A 27,117-nucleotide genomic window follows, 5' to 3' on the forward strand; every position below is an offset into this window, starting at 1 on the left:
AGCCCAAATGTGCCTCAATGCCCCATGGTCACACAGTAAGTTTCTGTGGCAGAGGAAATGGGACAAAGCCTGAGGAACAGTTAACATCACATGGAATCTTTTGGCAATTAATTCACCACCCAATAATAATTAAGCACATGCTCCCCTTCAGCCAACCTCTCTTCGGTTTATTGATTCAATTTATGCTCTGCCTTTCCAGCAGGATAACGTCACTGAAGGCAACTAACAATTACAGGAACTTAAAAAAAAATGTGCTTAAAACATTAATAAAACAAATACAACAATAAAACTAGATGCTGTTGCTATCCAGTCCTGCCCAAGAGCTCATGAAAATGTATACGAGTCGGTGTTGGGGCAGAATTCCAGCATTTTACTTCCGAACAGATTTCACTTTTAAGTCAACACACTTTTAAGCCGCTTTAATAGTCAGCAAGTATGATTTCGGGTGTCCAGAGGCAAGTGTCAATGTTTATGTCGCCAAAACGGTAGTATACATGCACAACACGGAGGGATTAGCAGGCTTTGGGAACCATATGGAGAGAAACCCTAATGTTCACATTCTGGCCACAGAATGCTAGCTGACAGTTGGAGGAGAGGAAGGATAGAATGGAGTATCTTGAAAGAGAGCATGGTTGGCTGGCACAGGACACAGGAGCATTCCATGCCGCCATATTTTGTTGCAGACCCTCCTGTAAACTCTCCAAATTCAGTACCACTCGTTCCTTCTAAAATTCTGCTACCAACATCTGTTAACTGGGAATGCTGGAAATGTTTTGAATTAGGATATGCATGTGATGTTTTGCAAGAGAATCTGAACAAGAATTTGTACGAATTCATTCTCCAGGTTTTCATTCTAAAAAGTTCAGCTGCCTGGAACAGGTCTACCAGTATTGATGACACTTCTCTCCCCAGACTGCAAACAGATTTCAACACAGACCAGCCTTAAATATTACTTAATGTTTTCTTTATTTAAAAGATCATTCACAAAATACCATATCCATAAATTTACTTTTGTCATGAAGCAGAATGTGTTAAGTGTTTGGAGATTTATCTTTACACATTTAAAAATCAAATGGATTGACTATAAGTGAGCCTTGCCTGGAAGTCTCGTTTTTGCTCTTAAAATCTTGGTTCTTCCATATTTAGAATTGAAGAGAGGTTATTGGATGGATTTCATTTGGAACACAACCACACAGACACACAAAGCATGTCTTAAAGAAAATTAGTGTTAGGCAAATGGTTCTTATTCTCAGAAATGTGGGGAGGGGCAGGAAGAGAGGTGTTCCTCTTTGGTAAATTGTCGAGACTGGTGTTATGTTCAATGTAATATCCATTCTCCTTATCCAAATGATGTTGCCCTTGGCTATTGGTCTGCAAATTCCTTCCTCAAGTTGGGACCTGTTTTTACACATCGGACATGCCTCATTTTAATGGGAGAGGAAGAATCACATACCAGCCATCGCCAGTTCTGCTTCCTGTATCAAAGCTACAGCCAGATACCCTAACACTGGTGTCAGGCACTGCATGTGTTCACACACTGCCCAGACTGACCACTGAAAGTTATAACCTGGACATGTGAACAGGTGACACGTCCCTCTTCATGTTCGCACAACTGTTCAGTATTCCTTTCCCTGAAACTTCCTCACTCCATCAAATATTTTCCAGCAGAATTCATCAGGTATGGAGAGGTGAGGGCAATGAGCCTCTATTATGGAAGGCAGCGAACCAGGCTGTTAAGGTACCAATTCGGGGTTCTACGACCCAAAGAGAGAGACTCTCAAATGGAGAAGGGAGGTTTAGGCTAACCATGAAAGCAAAGCAAGTTGAGACAGAACCAAATGCCAGAGTGGCAAATGTAGACACCATTTCCTTCAAAACAGAGCCCCCCCCCCCAAAGAAAAAGAAAAAAATAAACTTTATTAGTTTAAGAAACTAGTTAAAAAGCAGTTAGCAAACATGTAAAAAAAAATGCAAGAAAATGCTGGAAGAAACTGTCCTGGGTGCTATAATAGGCCCAAGCTTTCATAGCACCGAGCTGTGAGCGAAAGTGAGAATTATGTAGGCCAAGATGAGAAAGCAGAGGGCCGCATCTTCCATTCAAAGTTTAGTTGCCAACGCACTGGCCCAGCTCCAGACAGAGGCCTGTGTGCTGCTGGTAGCGCTCGAGTCGGATGGCCTCTCCTTTCTCTTGTGGCTGTTTTAAACCTTTTTTAAGCTGCCTTGGCGGGGGGGGGGGGGGGAATGGATGATATATATTCCAAAGTGCCTAATGGCTAGGAGGTGGCAATCCTATTTAACTCTGTGTTGCATAAGCTAGTTCTACAGGGGCTGTATTCTACAACTCTATGATGGCTTCCGCTTGGCCACCACTCTTTTGAGTAGAGGGCCACTGGGGGGGGGTTGGTAAGCATGCAGTGGGCACGGACGCACCGTAGAAGGCAGAAGGGAACAACGTGGAGCAAGACGGACGCCGTGTCTGACATGTCTAAAAAGTAGGGAGTCAGGAAAAGGTGAAGCAGCACCTCAGATTAGAGAAGTCCACATCCATGGAAGAGGGCAGCGCTTTATTGGCCCAAAGCCATTTGTGCTGGGATTTTGATGTGGGGAAATTGGGGGGAGAAACTTAAGACAATGCAGGCACTAGATACAGCAAAGCCAAGAACGTACTAAAAACCACTTGTTAACAGCTGACATGCATTCACAAGCTCTGGTTTGTTTTGTTTTTTTCCATTTCTGTTTCAAGGAGGACAAGTGTTAGATGGTAGGAATGGTGGCCGCAGGGTTAATGTTCTGAGCACAGTTAGACACTCTGGGCTGTCTTGCGTTTTCTCCCAACCCCACCCAGTCCCTCCCCCAATCCCGTTCCCCCACTCTTGCCCTCTCAAGCTCATTCCTGCTCTCCCTTTACTGCTTCCTCCCTTGGCTTGGCTCCACCAAAGATAGCAGAATTGGGGTTGGCTACTTGGTTCAGGGGGGTCGCAACAGTCCTAGGCTTGAGCTGAAGTCTGGGCCGCTGGGCTCTTTCCTCTGCAAGAGAAGGAACGTTTCGGTATGAGACGCAGCTCGCAAACTCTAGAGAAGCAACACACACGCACACATACGTCAGTGTCTTGTGGCACTTTAAAGACTAACACACAAATTATGGCCTAGGCTGTTGTGGCCGAAAGCCCACGTCAAATGCAATGTGATCCTCAAGCTGGCAGATGCACTCAGACACAAGGTAAGCAGTGGGGCTGGAAGGGCCTACTTACATCCCCCACCCCACTACCCCTGCATGTGCTTGGGTAAGATACATGTTATGTATATCAGTTCTAGTCCAAAGGCTTACGCCACTACAAATCTGTTCATTTTAAGGGGCCACACAACCCTCTTTACCGTGGCTGCTACTCTGGAATGGCACAGGCAGAGCGCCGCCCGCGATCACAACAGAGGTACAACAGCGTCATCAAGTCGGTTTGGGGGGACCCTGACAGGTTGCATGGACCAAAGTCCTTTCTGCGTGGAAAAGCTATGCATCTGAGCCACTAGATGGCACTGCTATACACCTTGTGGCAGACAGGACCGCGCAAGGCTGGCCTTCCGTTGCTGAAGGCAATGGATAATACGTCTACCACCTCGAGTGGTTTTTTCCAAGCCTCGTGTGATATGGTAGAAGTTAAGAAAGTCTTGTATACCTCGAAAGGCAGCACAGTTTCTGCACTAGAAACCATCAGCTCAAGTAATCCTGAAGCTCAGTCGGAGTGGAAAGACTGCTTCCTCTAACCTGGCAACAAAACTCCACAAGGAGGGAAGGACTCAAGCAAGCCAGCTCATGCCTTCACACATAAGAGCCTGCGACATGAACAACTTTCCCCGTTGCTGAAGAGGGCCATAAACAAAGGGCAAGCCTAGCAGAGCCCAAACAGCAACTCTGCAAGTGCCATCTGGAGACTGAACCGCGTGCAGCGATCTTCTAAGATGCACCTTTTCTCCAAGGAACAAAGGGAAGTAGCTACCACCATGCGGTCTTACTTGCTCTGAAAACATTTCCGCCAGCTAATCCCATAAAACGGGCAAGGGGGGGGGGGGAGAGAGGCAGAACAGACTCCAGTGGCCAAAAAATCATACCAGCACGATGTCCTGCTGACATGTGCCAAACGGTTCACCAAGTCAAGACACCAGAAGAATAAATGGCAGGAGGGAAGGCGTGCCTGTTGGGGGTGTTTCTTTGTTGGGTATGCAATGGACTTGCATACCAAGACTTAAGGACTGCTTGGGACCTGGCCTTGCTTTCACCAAGATGAGAAACTACTGCCTGAACTTCTGAGTACTGGTGGAGACGCGTGCAAAGGATGCTCCCTGCAAATTCTGACTGCAAGGTTTGGCTGACCAAGTCAGATTAATTGGTGAAACAGTCTCATCAACTAAAAAGGTGCCCCCGATTAATCTAGCGGCAAATATTTCAATATAAGCACTTATGGAAACTGAAGATGCCAAACGCTACCTCAGAAGAGGCATCCCCTCCTGTGCAAATGCCTCTTCCAAGATGTTTGCTATGACATGTGCAGACTACCAAAATAAAATGTGCTTTTCATTAGAATTATGGCTTCTCATACACAACTTTATGCATCAACTAAGATTTTTTTAATCCAGGCAATAGGCCCAATTCCTACAGAGGAAAAACTGCATGTCAGGGACAAGGCCTTCCTAGCCTTCATTTCTCCTTGATATCCTAGTTTTCTAGGTGCAGGAAAGTTTGGGTATGAAGTACTCCATCATTTGAGTTGTCACCGGCTGTCTGACATGGGCTGACCACCTCAGTGTGAACCAGGGCTGAGGAATTTCGGCTCCAGCGAGGGGATGTGTGATTTAGAGGACACAGCCAAGTGTGCTTTACCAGGAGGAGAGCTCTAGAGTAAGCACATTGCTTCAGGAAAGCTTGAGCCCCAATGCTGCCTTCTGTCTGGTGTTCACCCAACAGCCCTACAACCCCCCACTCCAGCCTCCTACCAGGGAGCTATAGAATTGGAAGGGACCTTGGAAGTCAGCTAGTCCAACCTTCTGCTCCATGCAAGGTTCCCGTAACCACTGCTTTTCTGGCAGAGGGTGATCCAGCCTCTGTTTAAATACCTCCAACGAAGGAGAGGCCACCGCCTCCTGAGGCAGTCTGTCCCACTGTTAAACTGCTCTTAATTAGGTGGACAGAACCTGGAACATCCCTCACCTGCTTGAAAATACCACTGGGTTGGAATGGCAGGACAATGTTACACCTCACAGGGTTGTGGGGAGGAAAAAAATGGGGTGGGGGGAGTCATGTGTATGCTGCCTTGAACTCCTCGGAGGAAGGATGAGGGAAACCCCCCATAATATTGAAACTAAACTGGCATGTTGTTTCTCCAGTTGGAATATACACAGGTACGGCCAGAACACTGGGATACTGGTATATGATGTGGTTTGGGCTACTTTCGAGTACTGAACACAGAGAACATGGGCACTTCAGACCATGCAACAGCACTCAGCCAGTGTCGGTCACTAGACTGGTGAGCAGTAACAATCCAGTTCAGCCACAATGTAGAGGGCTCACCTTCTGTTGGCTCTCTGAAATCCATGGAAGATCCACGCAGTGGAGGGCCATCCCTGAAGCGACCGGTGCCCCCCATGGGTGGACCACCTCCTCCTCGCCGATCTCCGGGACGTGTTCGACCTCTGCCTCCCAGGAAGTCATCATCTCTGAAGCCTGCCAAGAGGGACATGGCCATCAGCTCTCCGGATGTCTCTGAACCCAGCAAAGCCTTGCTCACCAAGCCAAGTCATCCATGGTTTAGCCAACTCACGCGATCATCTTGCAGAGCCGTATTTTAAGGATGAGCCAAGCGTTCGGTTGACCAGGATACAGAAGCATTTAAGTTAAGAACGACGACCAGAAAGCTCTAGACTTCCTATCAGGTTTGGTTAGAAGATGATCATATTACAAGCAGGCAAGAAGCACACTGCCATTTTCATACATCTGGCCATTGGAAGTAAAAAGCTCTTCCATCATGCAGTATATGTGGTTCCCATCACTGCTCACTTAATGATTGCATGCTGTGGCTTTGCCATTTGTCTTGGGTGTGTTGTAAAAATGTGTCAGTAATGTTATTTATATACTTGTCTTAACTGATTCATTAGCTGCCTCAAAAGATTTTTTTTAAAGAAATAGAATACAGACCTTATGAAGGGAGACAAAGTGAAAAGGGAGCAGAGATTCACACTTATCAGCTGCGATACAAATGTAAGATTGCTACAGCCTGAAATCATGATTCCACTAGGATCCCGCTGCTTTTGGCGAGTTTCAAGTCTGAAGCGAACGCTTTGCTTTGGGAACGAGCTGCTCTGATGCTGCTGTTTGGATGCAGAAAACACACTGAAAAGGTCTCCTGACTGACAGGAAAGTGGGCAAACCTGATTGCAGCTAATTAGGGCAGAGGACAATCTCTACCCACTAATGTACCAATGCCTGTATAAAGATGCTAAAACTCCCACCTTTTATTTAGAGAAGGATATCTAGACCTCAGACTTACAGAGCTGAGTATAAAAATATCATGGCCAAAGGAAAGATCGAAAACAAGAAAAAAGCAGCCCAGGTTTACCAGGAGCTGGACAGGACAGGGAAGAACAAAGTCTTTGAGCACAAGATTATCTTACAGCCTCTACCCATTATGAAACACTCCCAGCACTGAAGAGTCTAGCCTAGAAGCTGGCCCTCGCTATCTGGTTCCAAGTCCAACCTCTACCATGAAGAACAATGTGTATTACCAATGTGTAATATGGGTACACTATGGGAACACGAACCCTCGCACAAGGTTGCTAGAAAGCTGGATTGTACGAACCCCTATTTTGCTGATTAAGTGCTACATTGTGATAAATAGTGCAAGGAAAAAGGCACGCAAGACTACACACCCCACTTTGAGCAGTTTCTGCTTGGCTTATTGAGCATGCTCAGAGAGAAGTTAGTCCTGCAGCCCGGGCATAAACACATCCGAGATGCCGTATTTGCGTTTTCCCTCCCAACTGGCACAGGTTGTATCACAAGAGGAAAGAAATAGTAATCTGTCGTATTCAACAGAAAGGCAAACTGGATAAGAAAATTATTAACCTTGCAAATGTGGGGGTGAGGGTGGGGGGAATAAGCTACCTCATCTATCCCACTCTACTTTTTACCCAGCGAGCCTGAAGCGTTTATTACAGGACTCAGAATTGCTGGATGTACCAGAAGGAAAGAGGCAGATGGACGCACAGTCGTACCAATGACAAAGCAGAGCAACGCAGAATTTTACAAGTCTGATCAAGCCAGGTTCTTCTAAAGGTGATTCAGGTCGAAAGGAAGCACACTTGCTTTGTCAAACACCCTTTTCATGCCCTCAGTCTTCAGGGAATCCATTGTTTTTGCTCAGTGCCTAGCCACAGACACCGCAATTCTCGCAAGAAAACAGTAAACACACTTGCAACCTTTGCTACGATCTTCAAAAATGGAAAATGTCCAGTCAATGTTTTGGAATTCCACCTTATTGGCCAACCAGACCGCCTTATAACGATTTACATAACAGGCATGTCGGACAGGGGGAGGCAAAAGGAGATTTTTTTTTTAAAGGAAGAGCTTTGAAAAGATTTCAAAAATATGAAAAAGTAGAAATACCGCTTCCAGAATTGAAGTCATCTCTGGAATCCCATCCACCTCCTCGTGATTCCCGTGGACCTCCGCCCATGCCTAAAAAGAAAGCCACATTGCAAGCACGGGTCAATAGGGAAGGCGGGAAGTTCTAGAAGATTCCACTTCCAATGAGTGGAAAACGCCAGCATTATTACAGCCCGGAACAGGTTTCATGTTCTCTAACACCAGGCAACTGTATTCTGCAGGAGAACATGAGGAGATCAGAGGTGGGTTTGGCATCTTGAGACCTGGGAAAGGATAGCACGTTCAGCTATTAAAGAAGGGGGCTCTCATCTAGGCCTGAGCAAGGAGGGCTGCAATAAGGAGACCGGCAAAGTGCCAGCATCTTCAGGAAATGCAAACGTTTCAAGGCAGCTTTCCTTGTTTCCCCAAGCTGCGCCATGTTTAAAACATTTACGACGTAAGACTATGCCAAGAAGCAGAGGTGGTCCATTAAGCCTGGGAAAGCAGCGCATTTTCTGCAACAGAACCCACCTGAACATTTCAGTTGCTATTTTGGAGCATTCAGCCTTGTGACCAATAGAGTTACCCAAGCTATGAGGTAGAGCATTAGCAACTCCAAGGCTCTTGGCATGAGTTACACAAGAAAGTTATTTTATTGTGGCCCAACAATTCTATCAACCATGAACTATGCCATCTTTAAAATATTAGTAGCTGTGTTTCTATCAACCACAAACTACACCATTTAAAAAATATTAGTAGCTGTATTGGTTCCATGACCTAAAGAACAGAGGGCTGTGTTTATTTAATCAATTAGTCTTAATAAAAGTCTAGCAGAAGAGCTTTTGAGCACATGTTGCTGCCTCCTTTGTTTTTGAGAGCTCCAGACTTGCAACCAAGTTTAGGACAGGGATGGGCAGAACACAGAATACGGTCATAGCTGGTAGTTCTGGGTGGTATGCAGTAGATTTCCAAAGGTTTCTGACTTCCAATGAGAGGGGGGGGGGCACACACACCTGCCGTGGGATGGCTGGCCGGCCTTGTGCTGTTTATCTTTCAGCCCCATCGATGCTCATCTGTAAAACAGGAGTACTAATTGGTTGCTTTTGACCAGGTCTTCATTCCGCTTTCCTGGCCAATTTTAAAGTGGTGTATTGGAATTGCTAATCTATAGTAACTCACACAGAGACTTCTATATACACCAGTTCATGAGGTGCATTAGATAATTGACCTCACCATCTGAGCCAACATTTTGTGTCTGGCTCTGGCTGACAGTGTCCCAGTAAAAAACAAAATAAAGCCTGAAGCCCGTCCACCCCAAGTTTAGGAGAGCCCAGCCTTGAATTATCTTTGGATATTTCTGCCTGGCAGAGCACAAGTAGGTGCCCACAGAAATTAAAATTCTAGGCTCTTCTAAAACTTGCCGTGCAAGTCTAAAGCTCTGTAGAACAAAGGAGGCAGCAGCATGAGCTGAGATTTAGGGCACAACTGTATGTAACTTTAGAGAAAAAGGTCCTACAACTCCCAGCATTCCTCAGCTACCATGGCTGGATGGGGCATGCTGGGAGTTGTATGACATTTTTTTCTGTCGAAACATGCACAGGATCGCACCCTACGTTGATTAACGAATCCAGCATTGCGCACTGAAGTTACTAGAAACACACGTTCAAAGAGGCTAACTTGTTCACTTACAGGTAAGAATGAGCAGGTAAGAATGAGACTTGCCTGCTCATTCCTATTTTAGAGGTTGAGCCTCGAGAAATGTCATGTTTATCTTGTCATCCTAAATAGTTTTAAACTGTACGCCTAATCTAGTTACTTAGGATAACTACTGTATGTCAGAACCAGGCATAGCTCCACACCAACACATTTTGTGCAATAAAGCGGTGTTTGTCTATTACGCTACTGGAGCCAAGAAATGCAAGGTCACCTCCCACGTTTGTACAGTGGCACAACACCAGTAGACCCCTTTCAAAACACTGAGAGTTAAAGCAGGAATAGGAACCTGTGGCCCTTTAGGTGTTGTTGCAGACTCTGACTCTCATCAGCCTCAGCCAGCATCGCCAGTGGTCAGAGACGATTGGAGTTGGGAGTCCAACATCATCTAGAGGGCCACCTGTTCCCCAGCCCTTGGGTTAAGTAATACATTTACCTCCACGCAAAAAGAAAATAAAAGAATGAAGAGTGAAATTCTGGGACATGCAAACCATTTACATGTGGCGGCTGCTAAGGAAGCAGAGGGAAAATGGTCCCTCCCATTTCTCACATGTGCTGTGCCAACAATATACAGGAAGACAGATCAAAACCCAGATCTCCAGCCCAGGTTTCACAGGTTTCCAAGCTAGTCACGATATATGAGTGTGCTCACACTGACAGGAAAGCGGCCAGGCTCTCGTCAGAGAATCAAAGAGTTGGAAGGGGTCTCAAAGCGGTTAGCATCTGATAGGTGGCCACTCAGCGTCTGCTTTAAAACCTCCAACAACAGAAAGTCCACCACTTTTGAGGCAGTCTGTTCTGGTTTCAAAGAACTCTTCCTAATCCTTAGTCAAAATCTGCTTCCTTGTAATTTGAACCTATTGGTCCTAACATCCTCTGCTGTCTTAAATCTGCTATTGCATTTTAAATATCTGCACTGTTGCTAGGTTTTACTCTGGTTTTATTTTTATTCTGTAGTTTTAATCTATTATATTTTCTGTTGTATTTTTGTGGTTTTAATTTGATGAACCACCCACAGAGCTTCGGCTATTGGGTGGTATAAAAATGAAATAAATCTGAAGCAACAGGAAACAAGTTTGCTCCATCATCTACAGGAGCGCCCCCAAATATTTAAAGATGGCTCTCACATGTCCTCTTAATTCTATCTTCACAGACTCTAGTCTGCTTTTGTGGCTATTGGGCCTTGAAATAACAGTGCTTGGGATTAAGAGCTCCCTGCTCTCCCTCCTTTCAATTTGTTTCAAGGTTCCTCCCTTGAAGCCCTTAAAGATATGAAACTCCTTCCATCTCATCTGCCTGGCTCTGAGCCTGCCCATCACACCCTCTCTTCTGTAAATACTTGAAGGAACTCCCACGGTGTTCCAGATTACGCGCATTGACAGGCCTGCTCAAGGCGGCACTAATGCAGCCATTCCAGTTTGCGATGTGTAAAAAGCAACCATTTAAAATGTCACCTCTGTCTTCTGGGCCGCCACCTTTTCTGAAACCGAAGCCACCTTTGTCTTGTTTCCTGCCCTCGGCTATATCCACTCGGAGCGACCGGTCGCCCAAAAGCTGTTGGATGGGAAGGGGGGAAAAAAGTCTTACTGCTTGCAAAGTAGCGCTGCTACCGTTCTTCAAATGCTATTTTACGGAAGTCGCATACTTACTGCTCCATCGTATGTCAGAGCTTCTTTAAGTGACTCAACCTCATCGAATTCTACGTAACAAAATCCTGTAAGACAAAAAAGACATAAAGATGGATTGATTAGAAACCAACTTTTTGACTTGGCCCCTGGAAAGCTGTGATCTAAACCCAGCTGCTTCCAGCCTCCTGCATGGGACTCCTGTGTGACTCTGCCTCTGGACTGGGTAACGTCTCTGCCTGCCTGCCTGCCTGCCTGCGTTTTGACCTCTGCCTGCTATCTTGGCCACTCCTGCCTTAGCCTGACTCCACGTATCTGACTGATGGCCTGTGCTTCGACCTTTGCCTGTTTCATTACCTTGCTTTTTAGTTAGCCCCCTTGCTAAGCCTGCTGCAGCCAATGCAAGACACACAGCCATTGTAACTCCGCACCCAAGTTTGCCTCTGGTATGATACCATTTGAAGCTACTTAAGGTGGCACATGTACTCAAAAGCTGGCACCCCCAGAGGAAGACAGCTGCCACTCCCTCCAAACTTAGCACAAAGGGGAGACATGGAAGCACTTACCTTTAAATTTATCTGTCTCTTTGTCTCTGACTAGTCGCACGCTCCTTACGCTGAGATCCTTGAAGATGGCATCAATGTCTCCTTGGACTGTGTTGAAAGGGAGGTTGCCAACATATGCTGTGAAGGGGGGCTCTGTTGGAAGCTCTTTCTGTTTACGTGAGCCAGGGCCAGAACTGCCGCGAGACCTGTTGGCAAGGACAGGATTTACAGTCTATGTCAGAATGCTACCTAAAGGATCAAGCGGTGGCAGCCATATTCCAGCTGTACTGCACTAAAGCACCATCTGGTCCTTAAACAGATGAAGTTGGGAAAAGCTATTTTGTGGTGCTAAGCCCTTTCCAAGTCAGACTCAGATGCACTCTCAAGGCAGGGTTATTTCTCCGGAGATTGGCAGGAGGTAGAGATGGGAGGTGGAGATATAATGTTGTGATGTCAGTTGCAGATTTAACATTAGGAAAACAGGTTCTTGCCTTAAGGACCCTACACTGAAAGTATAGCCAGGAGAGATACACAAATTTGGAGAGGAGGAAGACAAGGGTAACAAGCTGGGCCTGCACGCTAGAGTTTCTGTATTAAACTGACACGTTGCCCGATTAACTGGGGGCATGTTTTTACTCAAACACCTTTTAATTAGCTAATCCAGTGTTCTTCCCCGTAAGGCTGGAAGGCCACCGGTGACTCCCGATCGCCTCAAGTGCAGCTCCCCGCCTCCCCTCCCGCTCTTTGCAGTGTCTGCTCAGTCTCAGCAGAGGCTCGCTAACTTAGCCTTGTTGCTTGCTTCAGCGGTGAGCCAGTTGCTGTGATGGAAGGTTGGGGAGTCAAGGAGACCTGCCGCTCCGCAGCTGTAAGTGGCTGGGCGGGGGATGAGGAGAAAGCAGGAATGAGCAGCCAATAAGCTGGGGAGGGGGGGAGCCCAAGAGACAAAGGGCAACGTGACTGGCTAGGTGCTCTGTGCAGATGTTTGAAGTGGAGGCAAAACTGAATGTGTGGGTGACAGACAGCGCTGTGGACCTTGGCTGGGAGGTTTTCTAGCACTGAGAAGAGCAGAGCGCTTGACGATGAGAAAAAAAAATCCATCCCAATCCAAGGACCAAGTGAGCCTGGCGGGATTTGCCTGCCTGGTGATGGATGGAGTGTGATGAGGCCTCGCCTGGATGATACGCAGTGGGGAAGGGGATGAGAATCCAGAAAAGGCCTCCGGGCGAGCCTGGCGCAGAGAGTCACCGCTTGACCTGGGTGGGGAAGAGGAGAGGTCCCTACGGCCCAGGAAAGGCCCCAAAGTGTCCTCAGTGGTCATGCCTGGAGCCAAAGTGCCTCCAGCTTGAAAAATAGTGAAGATCACGTTGTTAAACACTCTAGCCCTACTCTGAGCAAACGCAGTTATGTGCAGCTCCCGAAGTAGGATCAATCAAAAAAATGATCAGTGAGTAGCTACACTACCATCGAGTAGAAGTTATCTATCCAGATCACTGTGGCAACATCTGAAGGTCAGAACCACATGTAAGAACCATGAGACGGCTTCCTCCTAGGCCCACTACAAACACTAGTTTTGGTCAATGAAGCTGTACACACTTTGCCACCACCCTCCTTCCCACTGTGACTTTGAAGATGACAGAACAGTTATAGTACTGAAAAACCATGCCCACACTAAGGAGCAGTCTCTAGGAATCTACAGTGTTTGGCTGATCTTGGTAGTCAAGCCAAAATTCATGGCAGACAGGCTCCTGCCGCTCTCCACGTACAGGCAGGAGCCAAAAAAGCCCCCGTCTTCATCTCCCCTCCCTGTTCTGGAGTTTGCTGGTTTGGCCCTGTGCTGCCAAGGAACTCCAGCTGCCCCTGAAACCACTCCGAGCCTTCTTCCCAACCTTGATTGTTGGGAGGGTGCCAGAATAATTGTCACCCACTTTTGCAGCTCCAAAGCAGAAAGGAAGGTTAATTTCACACTTGCCAGAGTGCTGCAGCAGTTGTCATGGCAAGCAAAAATGCAGCAGACTGGCAGCCTCTATGAGGCAATACCCTGCTTTTGGAAATTTGACTAAGGCCAAACATCAGCATCTTGGAGAAGCTACATCAAGGCATTGTGTCTGCTTTCCAATTGCTGTGGATAAACAATAAGAATCAGTAGGGTGTAGTGGGTTGAAGGCTTGAATTTCCCATGCCCAAGCCATGCAACACACTGAGGAGCTCTGAGTCCAACGCTCACAGAACTGTTGCAAGGCTAAAATGTTACTCTAAGCTCCTTGGAGGACAAAGACAATATACCTAAGTTTAGTGTATGGTTTATATCCATCTTGAGCATCCAGGACAAAGTGCATTATAAACAATGAAGGTAACTGCTCTTTTAGTCTGTTTCCCTTAAGGTGACATAACCCATCTCCAATTTGTGGGGAACTGAGATGTTCTTGCTTCTGCAGGACCTTCTCCTTCCATAACCTTACAGTACTTTCTTCTTGTCCAGTCTGTCATGCATGCTGTGCTGTTGGGGCTGGCTCCAGACATGGATGTAAACAGCTCACAAACTTCCCAACGGGGTAGTGACAGATCCACAAAGGACATGACACCAACAAAGATGCACATGTTCCACGAGGGGTCTCATTTGAAGCATTAACTAGGACCAAGAGCAGCTTTCTCCACCCTGGGACCCTCCAGATGTTTGAACTGCAGCCCCAAACATGGTCTGGTCAGGGATGGTGTCCAAAACATGTGGAGGGCATGAAACTGACCAAGAGAGAACTACAATTTCAATAAACCAATGTGGTGTTAACACTCTAACACACCTGAATTCAAATATTAAAGGGAGAGAAACCGAGTCAAGCATAAACAGAGCTGCTGGTATTCCGTAAGGCAAACACTAAAAGACCAAGGCCCAAGACTACAAAATGTTCTCACTCCAACTGAGATGAAACGAAGCTTATGTTTTGGGGAGAGAGACATGAGTCAATTGGGAATATTGCACTGAGTGGAGGCTGGGAATGATCTTTCTTGGACTGGAGTCAAGAACAGGAATGGGGGATGGCGAAGCTTTTCATTAAATTTTAAACATGTGTACACACCCTCCTCTTGTAGAAGGGTACATTCATCTAAGCCCTTTGGGGATAGATAAGACATAAGGTTGTATACTTATTACATTTAATTTGCCTAAGCCACAGGTCATGATATGACAGACACATCTGTGGAAAATTAAAGGTTTAAAGTAGATATGCATCTTGTGCTCAGCCCTGGAGTTAAATACAGCCTTAACACCATCACTTCCTTACCTACATCTTTGGGGATCAAAACATGGATAGATTTCTATGCAATATGTTTTTGCAAGTACAGGTTTAAACTGCCCACTGCATACTGCAATTCCTTAGCTACAGAGTCTCTTACACATTCTCTTCCTCTCCAACATGTATTTAAATGTGCGAGTGGTTTTGGTCAATTTAGAGAAATGGGCAGAATATGGAAGTTAAGCCTAGCTGACTTGAAAGGCATTATTTTGATTTTCTCATAGCACTACTTGGATATTTGCCTAGGCAGTTCTGCATCTCTTCCATATTAGCTTTCCATATTGAAGAGGGTCCGGGGGGGGGTGTGCGCGCGCACGCGCGTGTCCGCGTGCAAGGGGGAGGATTTGGCCAGCTGGTATCCAAGGCACGGGGTTACTTTTTAGGCAATCAGGTTGATCAGGTGAAGAGAAGACAAACTGCGACTTACTCCAAAGGGCAGAACTGATACAGCATCTGAAGCATTTTATTAGTTTCTCTTCAGGTACTGTCCTGACTCAAACGTTATCCCTCTTCCCCTTCTGTGCTGTAGGATCTATAGTCTTATACTGTTCTTGAAACTCATGGCTTTTTGTGCTCATGTAGTAGTTTCTTACCAATGCTGTGCCACTTATCTAAGATCGATGCTGCCCTGGCAGAAGCATTATACAAATATTTTGAGATTAAATTTTGAGATTCTACTTTGGTTGTAGAATAGTTTTTTTAAATAAGAACCAGAAAAAAGTGTTTTTGGGAAGGCTGAAGCTAAGTAACCAATGGCTTGTGTATTATTATTATTATTATTATTATTAATTCAATTTATAACCCGCCTACATACAAAATACTCTAGGCGATGTGCAGAGTCACCTAGAACAAAACAAAATTACAAAACAAAACAAAATTAAACAAAATTACACACACAAAAACAAAACACAGCCTAGAAGCTGTGTATAACAATCAGCAAGGACAAATAAGGGTTCTAAAAAGCGAAGGCCTGCCAGAATAACAGAATCTTTAATTACGCTTAAAAACATTCAAAGGTCAGCAGGTCATTCCACAGCTGAGGGGTCCGTAAAGCAAAAGTGGCACAGACTTCAGGTCTGTGGCATGCACTTCATTTCTGACCCAAGGCCCACCAATTTATGCAAAATACTGCCAAGGTGGTGATGGAAGGAGCTAGATACAAAATGGTGACTCCTGCAACGGTACCCGTTATCCACTGCGCCCTATGTGCCAGACACTGGAATGACCTGAATATACACATACAGATCTACATCTGAGTTGCTACAGATTGGGAGTCTAAAACTGTCTGGACAATGGCAACCAACTAGTATTGGTTTATATTTTACAGGTGAAGAATACTGAAGCTGGGAGATAAGCAATTAGCAGAAGGCCAACCATGAAAGAGGGGTCGGTACGTAAGCTACTGGGGGTCAAAAATCCTTGCTGATTTAACTGCAAGTTACCCAGAGATCTACCAGTAGATCTCAATCTACTTTCTGAGTGCCCCTGTTCCAAAGTGAATAAACAGCTGCATGTAGCTAGCGGTATGTCATGTTTTAACTGCCCGTCAACATCTTAGTCTTGAATGTCAATTGACAGAGCCAGGTGGTTGGGCTACCTAGTTCCAAATATCTTTCAGGATGATGGAGTGGATTTATGCACTCCTAATTGAAAGCCTGCTGGAGTAGCTGATAAACACCGCTTTACATCAAACATAAGTCACTAAGTTTGTACACACACTCATTTCATTATGTTGAGCATCCCATACACTGGATGGGTGGGAAAGTTACCCTTGAACCATCCTGACTGAAAGCACAACAAGGTGGTTAAAGGGTGCCAAGGGTAACACATATGATCTTGAATATGTGTATTTTTGGTTTTGATTTTTGCCATGGAATCTTTTATCACTTGTGGTACTTTAGCAGGCCTCCTCTATTAAATTTTCTTCCCTATGAACTTGGTGTCAGATTGCCTAGATAATTGTTTATTGCCACTCTGCAATTTCCACATATGGGTTCTAGTCCTGCTCCCCAGGGAAAAAGAGAACAAGTCTGCTCCATTTTCTACATAACAGTCCTTCAGATATTTGATCAATATCATCTCTCCTTAATCTTATCTTCTCTAGGCTAAACATAACTAGTTCTTTCAACCGTTCCTCATAGGATTTGATTTCCAAACCCCTCACCATTCTCGTCACCCTTCTCTGGGCATGCTCCAATTTGTCATCCTTCTTAAAATATGGCACCCAGAAGTGAAACAGTACTCCGGTTGCAGCTGTGTGCACACAACCTGGGAGTTACCTTCCCTGAACACAAGAGGAATGACTTCGGAGTAGATATGCACAGGAGTGTGTCCTCGGCTCAGTGGATTTCAAACCTCAGGAAAACCTTTAGGGTACTGATGATCCATTGCAGAAACCTTGTTTTATCTGCCATAGATTCTGGAGCCTTTTCTAGAGTGTGCTGTTGATTTGCATTTGGAACTGTTAAGTCCTTGAATTGTTTTTATACTTTAATAGTTTAATTACTTATATGGCTTGATGAGTTTATACATCTATATCAGCTGCTCTGGAGGGCTTTTTTTATGGTCAAAGGTGCAAGATACAAATGAATCTGTAAACGTAGGAAGATGCTTAGACTTAGAGCACACCCTAGAACATGCCCTGCTCTCCCCGATGAATGCACAGGAATGGGAAGGGAATGTTGGCAACTATAGTGAAGCTGTCAGACAGAAAGCTTGTCCTCTGTTTCTGATCTTCATTAAAACTCCTGAAACTTCTGAAGAATCTCAGGTTTTCCTGGAAACACTATCTGAAAAGCACCAAGAATCTGCAAGGCTGCATAAGGGTGCTGTGTCAGGGAGGGTTGTTTAGAGAGGCTCTACTCTACCAGGTACAGATCAGTTCTACCTAAACCTGCTCAGTTTCTTGAAGGTCAGAGAAACCAGTAGGCCCGGCACTAAGAAAAGACGATGTGCAGAGATCCAGCCATACAATAATGCTTGCAATCAAAGACACCCTGCAGATAAGATTAATGCCAGCAGTCTGAACTCACAGTTGTGTGCATACATTTACGAGTGTGGGGGCAAGTTAGGTTGTCTTAAGGAGCCGGACAGCTAAACGGTTATGGAATAAGATTCATCCACAGAAGTTTTTCTTGCTCTGTCTCTTTTCCTTTCCACTTTACCCAGCCACAGATAGGTGTAATGAGTTCTGCCAAGTCCAACCTAACACAGGAAACAGCCTGACAGAACATGCCACCAGTCCTACGGAGGGATGGTTTGACTTCATGAAGGGTGACTATAGAACTGACGCCTGCTCATCTCAGTCTTATGACTGATTCATCTGCTTTCATAAGGACACTCAAAAGATTGTCATATTTACTATTTATACAGTGCCATCGATGCACATGGAGCTTCACAAAAAGCAGGTATGACAGGTTCCTACGCCAAGGGGCTTATAATCTAAAACAGACAGAGGGAAGCAACAGAGGAAGGGGGAAATGGAGGCCTCGGTAAGCAGGAGAATGTTAAGGCCAGCAGTGATTACTTCAATTGCACATATTTTGGCTTAGTCACAATAAGGGATAGTGATTAAGGCAGACTTCCCCAACCTGGTGCTTTCCAGATGTGCTAGACTACAACTCCCAGAATCCCCCAGCCAGCTGCTTCTGGGAGTTGTAGTCTAACACATCTAGAAGGCACCAGGTTGGAGAAGCTGGACTAGGGGGATGATCCAAAGGCTTCCTGGAAACAATGAGTTTTGAGAGACTTAAGGGATACAGTCACATGGAGGCATCCTGGGAAGCAGTTCTAGGCAAAAGGGGCAGCAAGGGAAAATGGGTGGAGTCATTTCAGGGAATCGGAGACCTTTGGATGGCCGAAGTCTGGATGAGAGAATGTCACAGAAGGGATGTGTCAGTATACAAGTGCAAAGAGATAACGAGGGGCAAGGCCATGGAGGGCTTTGAGGGGAAAGACAGCGTGTCCAGGACCTGGGAGCAGACAGGAAGCCAGTGAAGGGATTTAAGGAGTGGACTCACACAGTCAGAATGACAAGAGAAGTGAATAATTTTGGCAGCAGAGTGCTGGATGGACATAAGTAGATGAAGGTGAGACAGATGGTACATTATGCACCAATTTATAAGAGTTATTCAACCTCGCTGACTGGTGAGCCAGCCTCAACACCATGATTGGGAGCCCTGGATAAAGAGACTCTTCCTGGATGCTCCCACTGACCCATCTATCCCAACTGTCGTGTTTCCTTATGACCATTTGCATACATGCACATTTAGGAAGTAGTTTGGCCAGGGATGGTGTCCACCACGGTGGAGATGACAAATGTTATGGGAAAGAGGCAACAGGCAAATTATCCAATACAGCCTGTGAGCACTGCCATTTATAATAATAGAAACAGACACAATATATCCAAATAAGCACCTACTTTTACTGAACCTTAACAATTCTTCTACACAGATGTCTGTCTGTGAACTTCATTTGCTTCCAGCAACTTACACAGCGACACTATTTTAAAATATAGCTTTTCTGAGGAGGACAACCAAGTCATCACTGCCACAACACAAGAGCATCTGACAAAATTGGAAGGCTCATGCTTGTTAACTGGAAACAAAAGATCATTCTAAGACAACATTCCCCAAGTCCCATGCAGGCCTTATAGGCTCTGGTCTAGCCTGGGAAAGTCAGTGATCCTGGATCAAGACCTGCTGAGCGTCAGTCTTGATGCAAATGGCTGAGATACACTTCCAAATCCCAATACATCTTTGGCACCAACATTATATTCTCGTTAGTACAGCCACAGCTGCCAGCTATGAACTCAATGTCATTAAGGAAGGATGAGAAAAGAGGGAGCAAAATGAAAGTCTTACTACCCAGGCTGGCTCTCTATCAGAAAAAGGCCACCTCCTTTAATTGCTGGAGTAGCTTATAAAGCTAACATACCCATTTACAATATAAACACTCGATGGATCAGTACACTATGTATTTTAAAAATGTATATACACCCTGTATCAATTGATTTCAGGGCAGTTTGCAATCACATAAACATACACAGACTCGGTTTGCATGGGTTACTTAGGGTGCAATCTTATGCATGTTGAAACAGAACAAAAGTGAGCAAGAACACTTCCTCCTGCCCACTCCCACTTCTGCTTTGCCTCTGGTTTAGACCAAAGGGAAAAAAACCCTCGGTAATCTGGGTTATTGAGGGGGAAATAGCAATGCTGGCTGGAAGATTCTGGGAATTCTAGGACTTTTTTTCTGTCTAAACATGTACAGGATTGTGCCCTTAATTAATCTACGGTTGGTCAAGGCCATGCAAGAACAAGCAAGCGTGCTGCCTTCCACCCACTCGCCACTTCTGGTTTGCACCTGGTTTAGAAAACAACCCAGGAACGCTCTGTTCCTGGAGTGTTCGATGTGATGTGTGAACCTGGAACTTTGGGTAGCTGAGGGGGAAACAACCCATGGTTTTAACCCATGGTTTGTTAATGTGTTAAAACTCTGGGTTATTTCCCCCTCAATAACCCAGAGTTCTGGGTTCACACGTCACACCTGGATTGTTTTCTAAACCAGAGGCAAAGCAGAAGTGGTGAATGGCAGGACGAAGCATTCTTGCTCACTCCCATGTGGCTCAGACAACCCATGGGTTGTTGTTACGTGCAAACTGGGTCAACAAAAAACAAACATCCACTAGAACTACAATAAAAGCAGAATAATTAAAATAAAACATATCTAAAAACCTGAGCAAATAAAAAACCCTAACCTGATAACTAAATGGTAACAAAGGCCAGACCTCCTTGGGAAATGAGTTCTACAAACAGGGCACCACAGCCAAAACTGCCTATCTGGTCACCACCTGTCTCATGTCCAATGGAACCCAGAGAAAGGCATTATATGCAGGCCATTTGATGTGGGTGCAGGAGTTCCTTTAGCCATTCCTGTGTAATAGACCTCAAACTGGCTGCAGTCCATCAGCATCCTGTTTGGCAGAACAGAATAAAAATATTTTGCTGTCGACCAAAACCTTTTCTGAGCTGGATATAACTTTACTAATAGAAAGGCTGCAAATGAATTTTCAAAATGAGATTTATGTCAGTTTGCTAATAAAGGAAAGTGAAACTTAAGGAACTATGACACAACTAGCAGGTGATAACATAGCAAAATGGCTATCAACATGTGTTATGACCTTTGAAAAGGCCAAGCACCACCACTCTTTCAGGCTTGAGAAAGCCACAGCTTTAAGAAAGCTTAATACCACAGGTATTAGAAGTCCAAATTAAGCTATGCATGTCAGTTAACCCACATAATTTCAGTAATTAAGCCATCCATGACCACTATAGCCACAATAATCTGCATTTTTACGAAGGCAGCTCATCCAATTTCCAAAGGATTTTGCTACCCTACTACCTTCAGGAGGCCTTAAATAAGAACACTAGTGAACAGACCCTGGAGCCCATGGAAGTGGATCCACACTGGAGTTATGCCTTATACTGGAGTCCCCAAACTTTACCCTGTGCTGTAACAACCCCTCATCCCCTTCTGGTGAAACATGAACTGAAAGGAAGCTCCAGGTATTAAACATTCCTTTCCTACAGCAATTATTTTACATACAAACGAGCATTTGTATTCCCTCACTCCTGCAGAGTCAGACATTGCCCTACTGCCTGACAATTAGACCTTCCCTGCCTTTTTCTTGTTCCTTTCCCATGCTCAACCAGTGTGGAAGGCTAGGGATGCTATGGCCGGAGAGTTCCCAGTTTGTGGCACAAAGATGCTTGACAAGCTCTCATCAGTGGTGATTTAGCCCAAATGGTCAATGAGGTGCCTGACAGATCTTGGGGAAATTATAGGCTACTAACATCCAACGGGCAAAGCTAACTTCCACAAAACTTCCAGATTGTGTTAATAAAAGGCAATCTTGCATAAATATTGCAGGAGAAAAGATTTTGAGCGAAATATGAGGAACCGTCCTATACAACAAGTAGTACCTCTAAATGAGTGGCCTTAGAGACAGGCCATTAGTCTCACCAGATTCAAAATGAGTGCTCACAGATTTCCTCTCCTTTTCCCCTTCCCATAGAAGTGTAAGCTCTTATTACCTAGCCCCTTAATTCACCTCCACACTGTAAAAGAAACTTTGTCTTAGCTCTCTGGGCTCTTTATGTGAAAGGATCTCCCGCAGATCGCCTATTACCAGTCCCTATTTCTGCTGTAATTCCACTGACCTTTCCTCTGCCCCACATGATCAACATTTAGACTGCAAGCTCCTTGGGGGACAGACTTTTTTATTTCTTACTTGCATTACTCTGTAAAGCAATACTTACATTGGTGGCACTATCATCCTTACAAACACCCTGTAAGATAGACAGATTAAGTGACACCCCATGAAGATACAGACCTGACTCACATGTAACAAGAAGCCACCATGGGTGAATTTCCCTGTGGGGTTTTTCATTGTGGCAGCAGCATCCATTTGGGGCGTGGAGGGGGTGTGGAGGGGGCACACCATAACTTCTCATTATGTGCAAACCTGGCGAGGGTAGGCTGGCAAGACGCCCACAACCCTAAAAGAGCCCATGGGTTCTGGGTGACTTGTCAACCACCCGAGCAACCCATTCACAGGGTTTGCATGTCATGGGAAGCTACCGTGCGCCCCCATCATGCCCCAAATATTCAGAATGGCAGCCGCCACAATGCAAAGCCCCAAAGGGAAATTAATGCATGGTGGCTCCTCATGTGAACCAGGAGATAGAAAGCAGATAGGTAAGAGAAGGAAAGCATGTCTTCTAGCAGAAACATTTATGATTATCTGATGAGGAAGGCCTTGTGAGCACCACACTTCACATAAGGCTTTTTAGCTGCCCGTTATTAAAGCCTTTCCCCCCGCCTTTTTTGAACAGCACCCTTCTACTTTTGGAAATCTGTAAAGGTAAGCGAGGCAGTTTCACATATTGATTCTTTGGGAGTACTTTTTTAAAGTAGAGACCAAGAGAAGACTGGTTTGCTTGGTGCTACAAATCAGTGAGTCCCTGGTTCAAATGTCACCAAGTGAGTTCATGGCAGAGGAGACCTTAGGGAAAACCACTCTCTGAAGGTAGCTGCGATATGGGGATAATACTGATCTATATAACAGGGTCGTTATAAGAATTACTGAGATAACATGTGACCCCTCAAAAACCACATAAAAGCTATTAACTACTTCTATTCATATACCACTTTTCAACTATACTTTCCAGAGTGGCATACAACAAAATTAAACAAACACACACAAAGTCCCAGCCTACAATGATAGCATACAAAGTTAAAGGCAAGTTGGGAAGGAGAAAATAGAAAACCTCTGTGCAGAACAGAACAGAAATTCTTAGAATTAGAAATTCTAAGCACAGAAAGAAACCAACCTCTTATTCAATGATTGCCTAAGGCTAGTCAGTAAAATCATAGTTGAGATTTCAGACCCAGATAGTCATATATCCATATATTCTTTACTCCCTACAGATCTCCCCCACCCCTTTCCTCCACACCTTTTAATATAATTTTAGCTAGCAAAATAAAAATCATGGGCAGTATAAACGGCTACCCAAAGTGACTTTAAAAGCTCCAAGATCTAAGTCATGGAGACAACCCAGATTTACACATTGCAAAGCCATCCAAATCTCTCAATTTACTTTTATTGATCAACAATAATTATATAGTTTGTCATTAACCAACTACACCTTTTAATTTCCCTCTGTAGGTAAACATTTATGACTCTTATTGGAGCCAGCCATTAAGCTGATAACTCTAGAGCCCCATCGCACCCCCTACCCACACAGTTATTGTGCTAGAAACATTTCTCTCTTATACGCTGTATTGAGCTGTTGTCTTCACAGGCAAATCTCATGCACACTGTCCAGAAGTAACTCCCACTAAGCTCAATGGGATTTACTCCCGAGCAGGTGTGCTCAGAAAAGCAGATCTTTGGTGTTGCACTTTGGTTTGTTATGTTGCTTGCTAATATTATACTAAATAAGAAGTAGAAAAAGGGGGGGGTCATAAGCCCCCCCTCCCTTTCCAATCCCTACTTACTAGGAAAGAAATATGGCCAAAGTGAGATTTTACACTCAGATTTTATTATGATCCCTTCTCCACACTGTATTTACATCTTATAGATCCTCATTTTCTTTACACAACACTAGTTATGGGGGGGAGGATATTTTCCTCCAATCCCCACCAGCTCCCATGGAGCATGTCATATGAACATCACAATCTCCCTGCCCATATAGGAGAACCAATTTGGGGTTCAAATCATAGAATAGTAAGGTTGGAAGGGACCTACAAGGCCATCGAGTCCAACCCCCTGCTCAATGCAGGAATCCAAGTCAGAGCATCCCTGATAGATGGCTATCCAGCCTAGTCTTGAATGGGCAATTTGTTCCATTGTCGGAACCAACTGTCGGAACCAAATCCTATTATGAAAACCCTTATGTAGATTCCATTGATCCTACTTAAAGAAAAAAGATATCCCCACAACATCAAAGCCCACTGGAACCCCAAGTAATTTCCCCACCACCCCAAACATCAAATCCACCATAGAGCTCCATATCAATACCTCTGTAAAAGTAGATTTCACTCCTAGGTCTTATTATGAGCCTATTTCCTTCACTTACCCCGATACAAGCTTCCCTTTTCCTCCCCAGTCCCCAACAACATCAAGATAGTTGGCATCACACACCACTACCCATCCAGAAAAGATATGGGATCCAGGGCCAGGGCTATAGATCAAGAACCCCCTTATCCAGCAACCCACTCTTCTCTTAACCTTGACCCTACTGACAAAGGAAAAACTGACCCCTTCCTTTAACAAAGTCCCCCAAATCCATGAACAAGACTGAATTATGATCTCCTCTGACTTCCTTTCCCCCAGAAGGCCTCTTAGCTCTCCTCCCATGCACACATCCCCCACCCTACATGACAGGTTCCAAGCCAAACCCCTTAATGAACCCCTTCCCCATACGCTTTATTTAGTCCCCCACAATAGCTCACCCTTCTTCCTTTTTACCCCACCACTCTTCTCAAGAGCTACTTAACCCGCCAATCAAATCTCAGATTCTCCCACCACCACTACCCCCTCCTTGGCCTCCGAAGCCCCCTCCCCACACAAGTGAGTTCATCTCCAGTCTCCTTTCTATGAGCCCTCCTGCCCATAAGATTTGTTTGCACCCCAATAGATGACCCCCCCTTCACCTCCTTAACCCACCTCCCTTGCCAGAAGCGACCCTCCCATCAAAAACTAGATTATGCTCCCCTCACACACTGCCTCACGCCCCTCCTTGGCCTCCCAAGCCCCCTCCCCATATGACACAGTTCAGCCCCATCTCCTTCTTATGAACCCTTCTGCCCATAAGCTTTGTTTGCACCCCAATAGACAGACGTCCCTCACTTTCTTAACCTTCCTCCCTTACCAGCCATTCCTCAACGACCATAAAAAACCAGGTTACTCTCCCTCCCTCCTCAGCCACCCAAGCCCCCTCCCCACACGACATAATTCAACCACATCTCCTTCCCATGAGCTCTCCTGCCCATAAGCTTTGTTTATGCCCCAATAGACAGGCCCCCCTTTACCTCCTTAAGCCCCCTCCCTTGCCAGAGACTACCCCCCATCAAAACCCAGGTTATTCCTCCCCCCTCCTCCTCGGCCTCCCAAGCCCCCTCCCCACACAACACAGTTCAGCCCCATCTCCTGCCCATGAGCCCTCCTGCCCATAAGCTTTGTTTATGCCCCAATAGACAGAAGCCCCTCGCTTCCTTAACCTTCCCCCCTTGCCAGAGGTTCCTCAACCACCATCAAAACCCAGTTTATTCTCCCTCCTCCACCTCAGCCTCCCAAGCCCCCTCCCCACATTTGAAAGTTCAGCCCTATCTCCTTCCCATGAGCCCTCCTGCCCATAAGCTTTGTTTATGCCCCAACAGAAGGCTCCCTTCAACTCCTAAACCCACCTCCCCGGCAAGAGACTACGCCCCCACCAAATCCCAGGTTATTTTCCCACTCTCCTCCTCGGCCTCCCAAGCCCCCTCCCCACATGACACAGTTCAACCCCTTCTCCTTCTTATAAACCCTCCTGCCCATAAGCTTTGTTCACACCCCAACAGACACACCCCCCCTTCACCTCCTTAACCCACCTCCTTGGCGAGAGACTACCCCCACTCAAAACCCAGGTTATTCTCCCCCCCTCCGCGGCCTCCCAAGCCCCCTCCCCACATTTCAAAGTTCAGCCCCCTCCCCCTCCCTTGAGCCCTCCCGCCCTTAAGCTGGGTTTATACCCCCCCTAGACAGCCCCTGCGTCGCCCCCTCCCCTCCCCAGAGGCTCCCCCCCTCAAAACCCAGGTCAGTCCTCCTCCCCCCACCTCGGCCTCCCACACCCCCTCCCCACATTTCAAGGTCCAGCCCCATCACCCCCGCCCTGAAGCTGGGCTTACGCCCCCCCTAGACAGCCCCTGCGTCGCCCCCTCCCCTCCCCAGAGGCTCCCCCCCTCAAAACCCAGGTCAGTCCTCCTCCCCCCACCTCGGCCTCCCACGCCCCCTCCCCACATTTCAAGGTCCAGCCCCATCACCCCCCGCCCTGAAGCTGGGCTTATGCCCCCTAGACAGAGGCTCCCCCCTCAAAACCCAGGCGGCGCCCCCACAGCCGCGCCCCCTCCTGGGCATCACAATCCCGCCCCCCGCGCGGCCCCGTCCCTCCCCAGGCAGGCCCGAGGCGGCCGCCCCTCGCCCGCCCGCCCGCCCGCCCTGGCCCGGCCCGGCCCGGCCCCGCTCACCCGCGGCCGCCGCCGAAGCTGCTGTAGGCCCGGTCGTCGTACGCGTCGAAATCCGCCATCGCCGCCGCCGCCTCAGCCTCCCGAGCGCGAGCGAGCGCCGCAGGACCCCGCGCCGCTTATATAGCGGTCCACGCGGAGGGGCTGCCCGCCGCGCCGCCTGACGCCGGGGCGCGCGCCGCGCCTGCGCGCTGCGGGCGGCGCCGGGGCTGCCCTCGGCGGCGCCTGACGGGAAAGGCGTGGGGGATGGAGCGCGACAGGGGCCGGCCCCTGTGGCGGAGGAGGGAGGTTCCCTCGGGGTGGTTCAGGCGTGGAGAGGCAGGCCGGGGAAGCGCGTGCTGGGGCTGGGCAGGGGTGGGCGTGTGTGGGTGTGTGTGGGGGGGGGTAAGCTCCCCCCCCACCCCACCGCAGGTAATGGGCCCCTGATTTGGAATGTGGGGGAGGGGAGAGGGAAAGGGGGAGAAAAGGAGGCAGCGCTGCCTCCTTTCTCGACACGTGGGGAGGGGAATCATGCACGTGCGTCG

The 27,117-nt window shown here is 46.6% G+C and overlaps 2 protein-coding genes across 5 annotated transcripts in view; one reads left to right on the forward strand and one right to left on the reverse strand.

The window, feature by feature from the left end:
- Positions 1-16,739, forward strand: part of RFC2 (replication factor C subunit 2) — a 71,360-nt gene extending 54,621 nt beyond the window's left edge. For 2 of the 4 annotated variants that reach the window (XM_084822473.1, XM_084822477.1), the window contains one exon: positions 16,134-16,739. The gene's annotated coding sequence lies outside the window, so the exon portion shown is untranslated. Of the gene's footprint in view, positions 1-844; positions 1,091-16,133 lie in introns of those variants that run through there. The other 2 variants (XM_084822474.1, XM_084822476.1) reach the window with 1 other exon arrangement.
- EIF4H (eukaryotic translation initiation factor 4H) lies at positions 948-26,688 on the reverse strand. Its single transcript, XM_084822478.1, has 7 exons — positions 26,597-26,688; positions 11,538-11,722; positions 10,996-11,060; positions 10,801-10,900; positions 7,655-7,726; positions 5,564-5,716; positions 948-3,027 (listed from the first exon to the last, which is right to left on the reverse strand). The coding sequence occupies exons 1-7, from the start codon at positions 26,653-26,655 to the stop codon at positions 2,888-2,890; spliced, it is 774 nt and encodes a 257-aa protein (XP_084678604.1). The 5' UTR covers positions 26,656-26,688; the 3' UTR covers positions 948-2,887.
- Between the last annotated feature and the right edge of the window lie 429 nt (positions 26,689-27,117).

Source organism: Heloderma suspectum, chromosome 16 (assembly GCF_057233095.1).
Source record: "Heloderma suspectum isolate Gila_16-S chromosome 16, 16-S_ref, whole genome shotgun sequence".
NCBI lineage: Eukaryota > Metazoa > Chordata > Lepidosauria > Squamata > Helodermatidae > Heloderma > Heloderma suspectum.

Excerpts from the sequence above, each read along its gene's own strand:
- EIF4H (XM_084822478.1), bottom strand. The coding sequence starts at position 26,655 with ATGGCGGATTTCGACGCGTACGACGACCGGGCCTACAGCAGCTTCGGC. Across the intron at positions 11,723-26,596 it reads AGCTTCGGCGGCGGCCGCGG|GTCTCGCGGCAGTTCTGGCC; the intron begins GTGAGCGGGGCC and ends CCTTGCCAACAG. Across the intron at positions 10,901-10,995 it reads CTCTGACATACGATGGAGCA|CTTTTGGGCGACCGGTCGCT; the intron begins GTAAGTATGCGA and ends CCCATCCAACAG.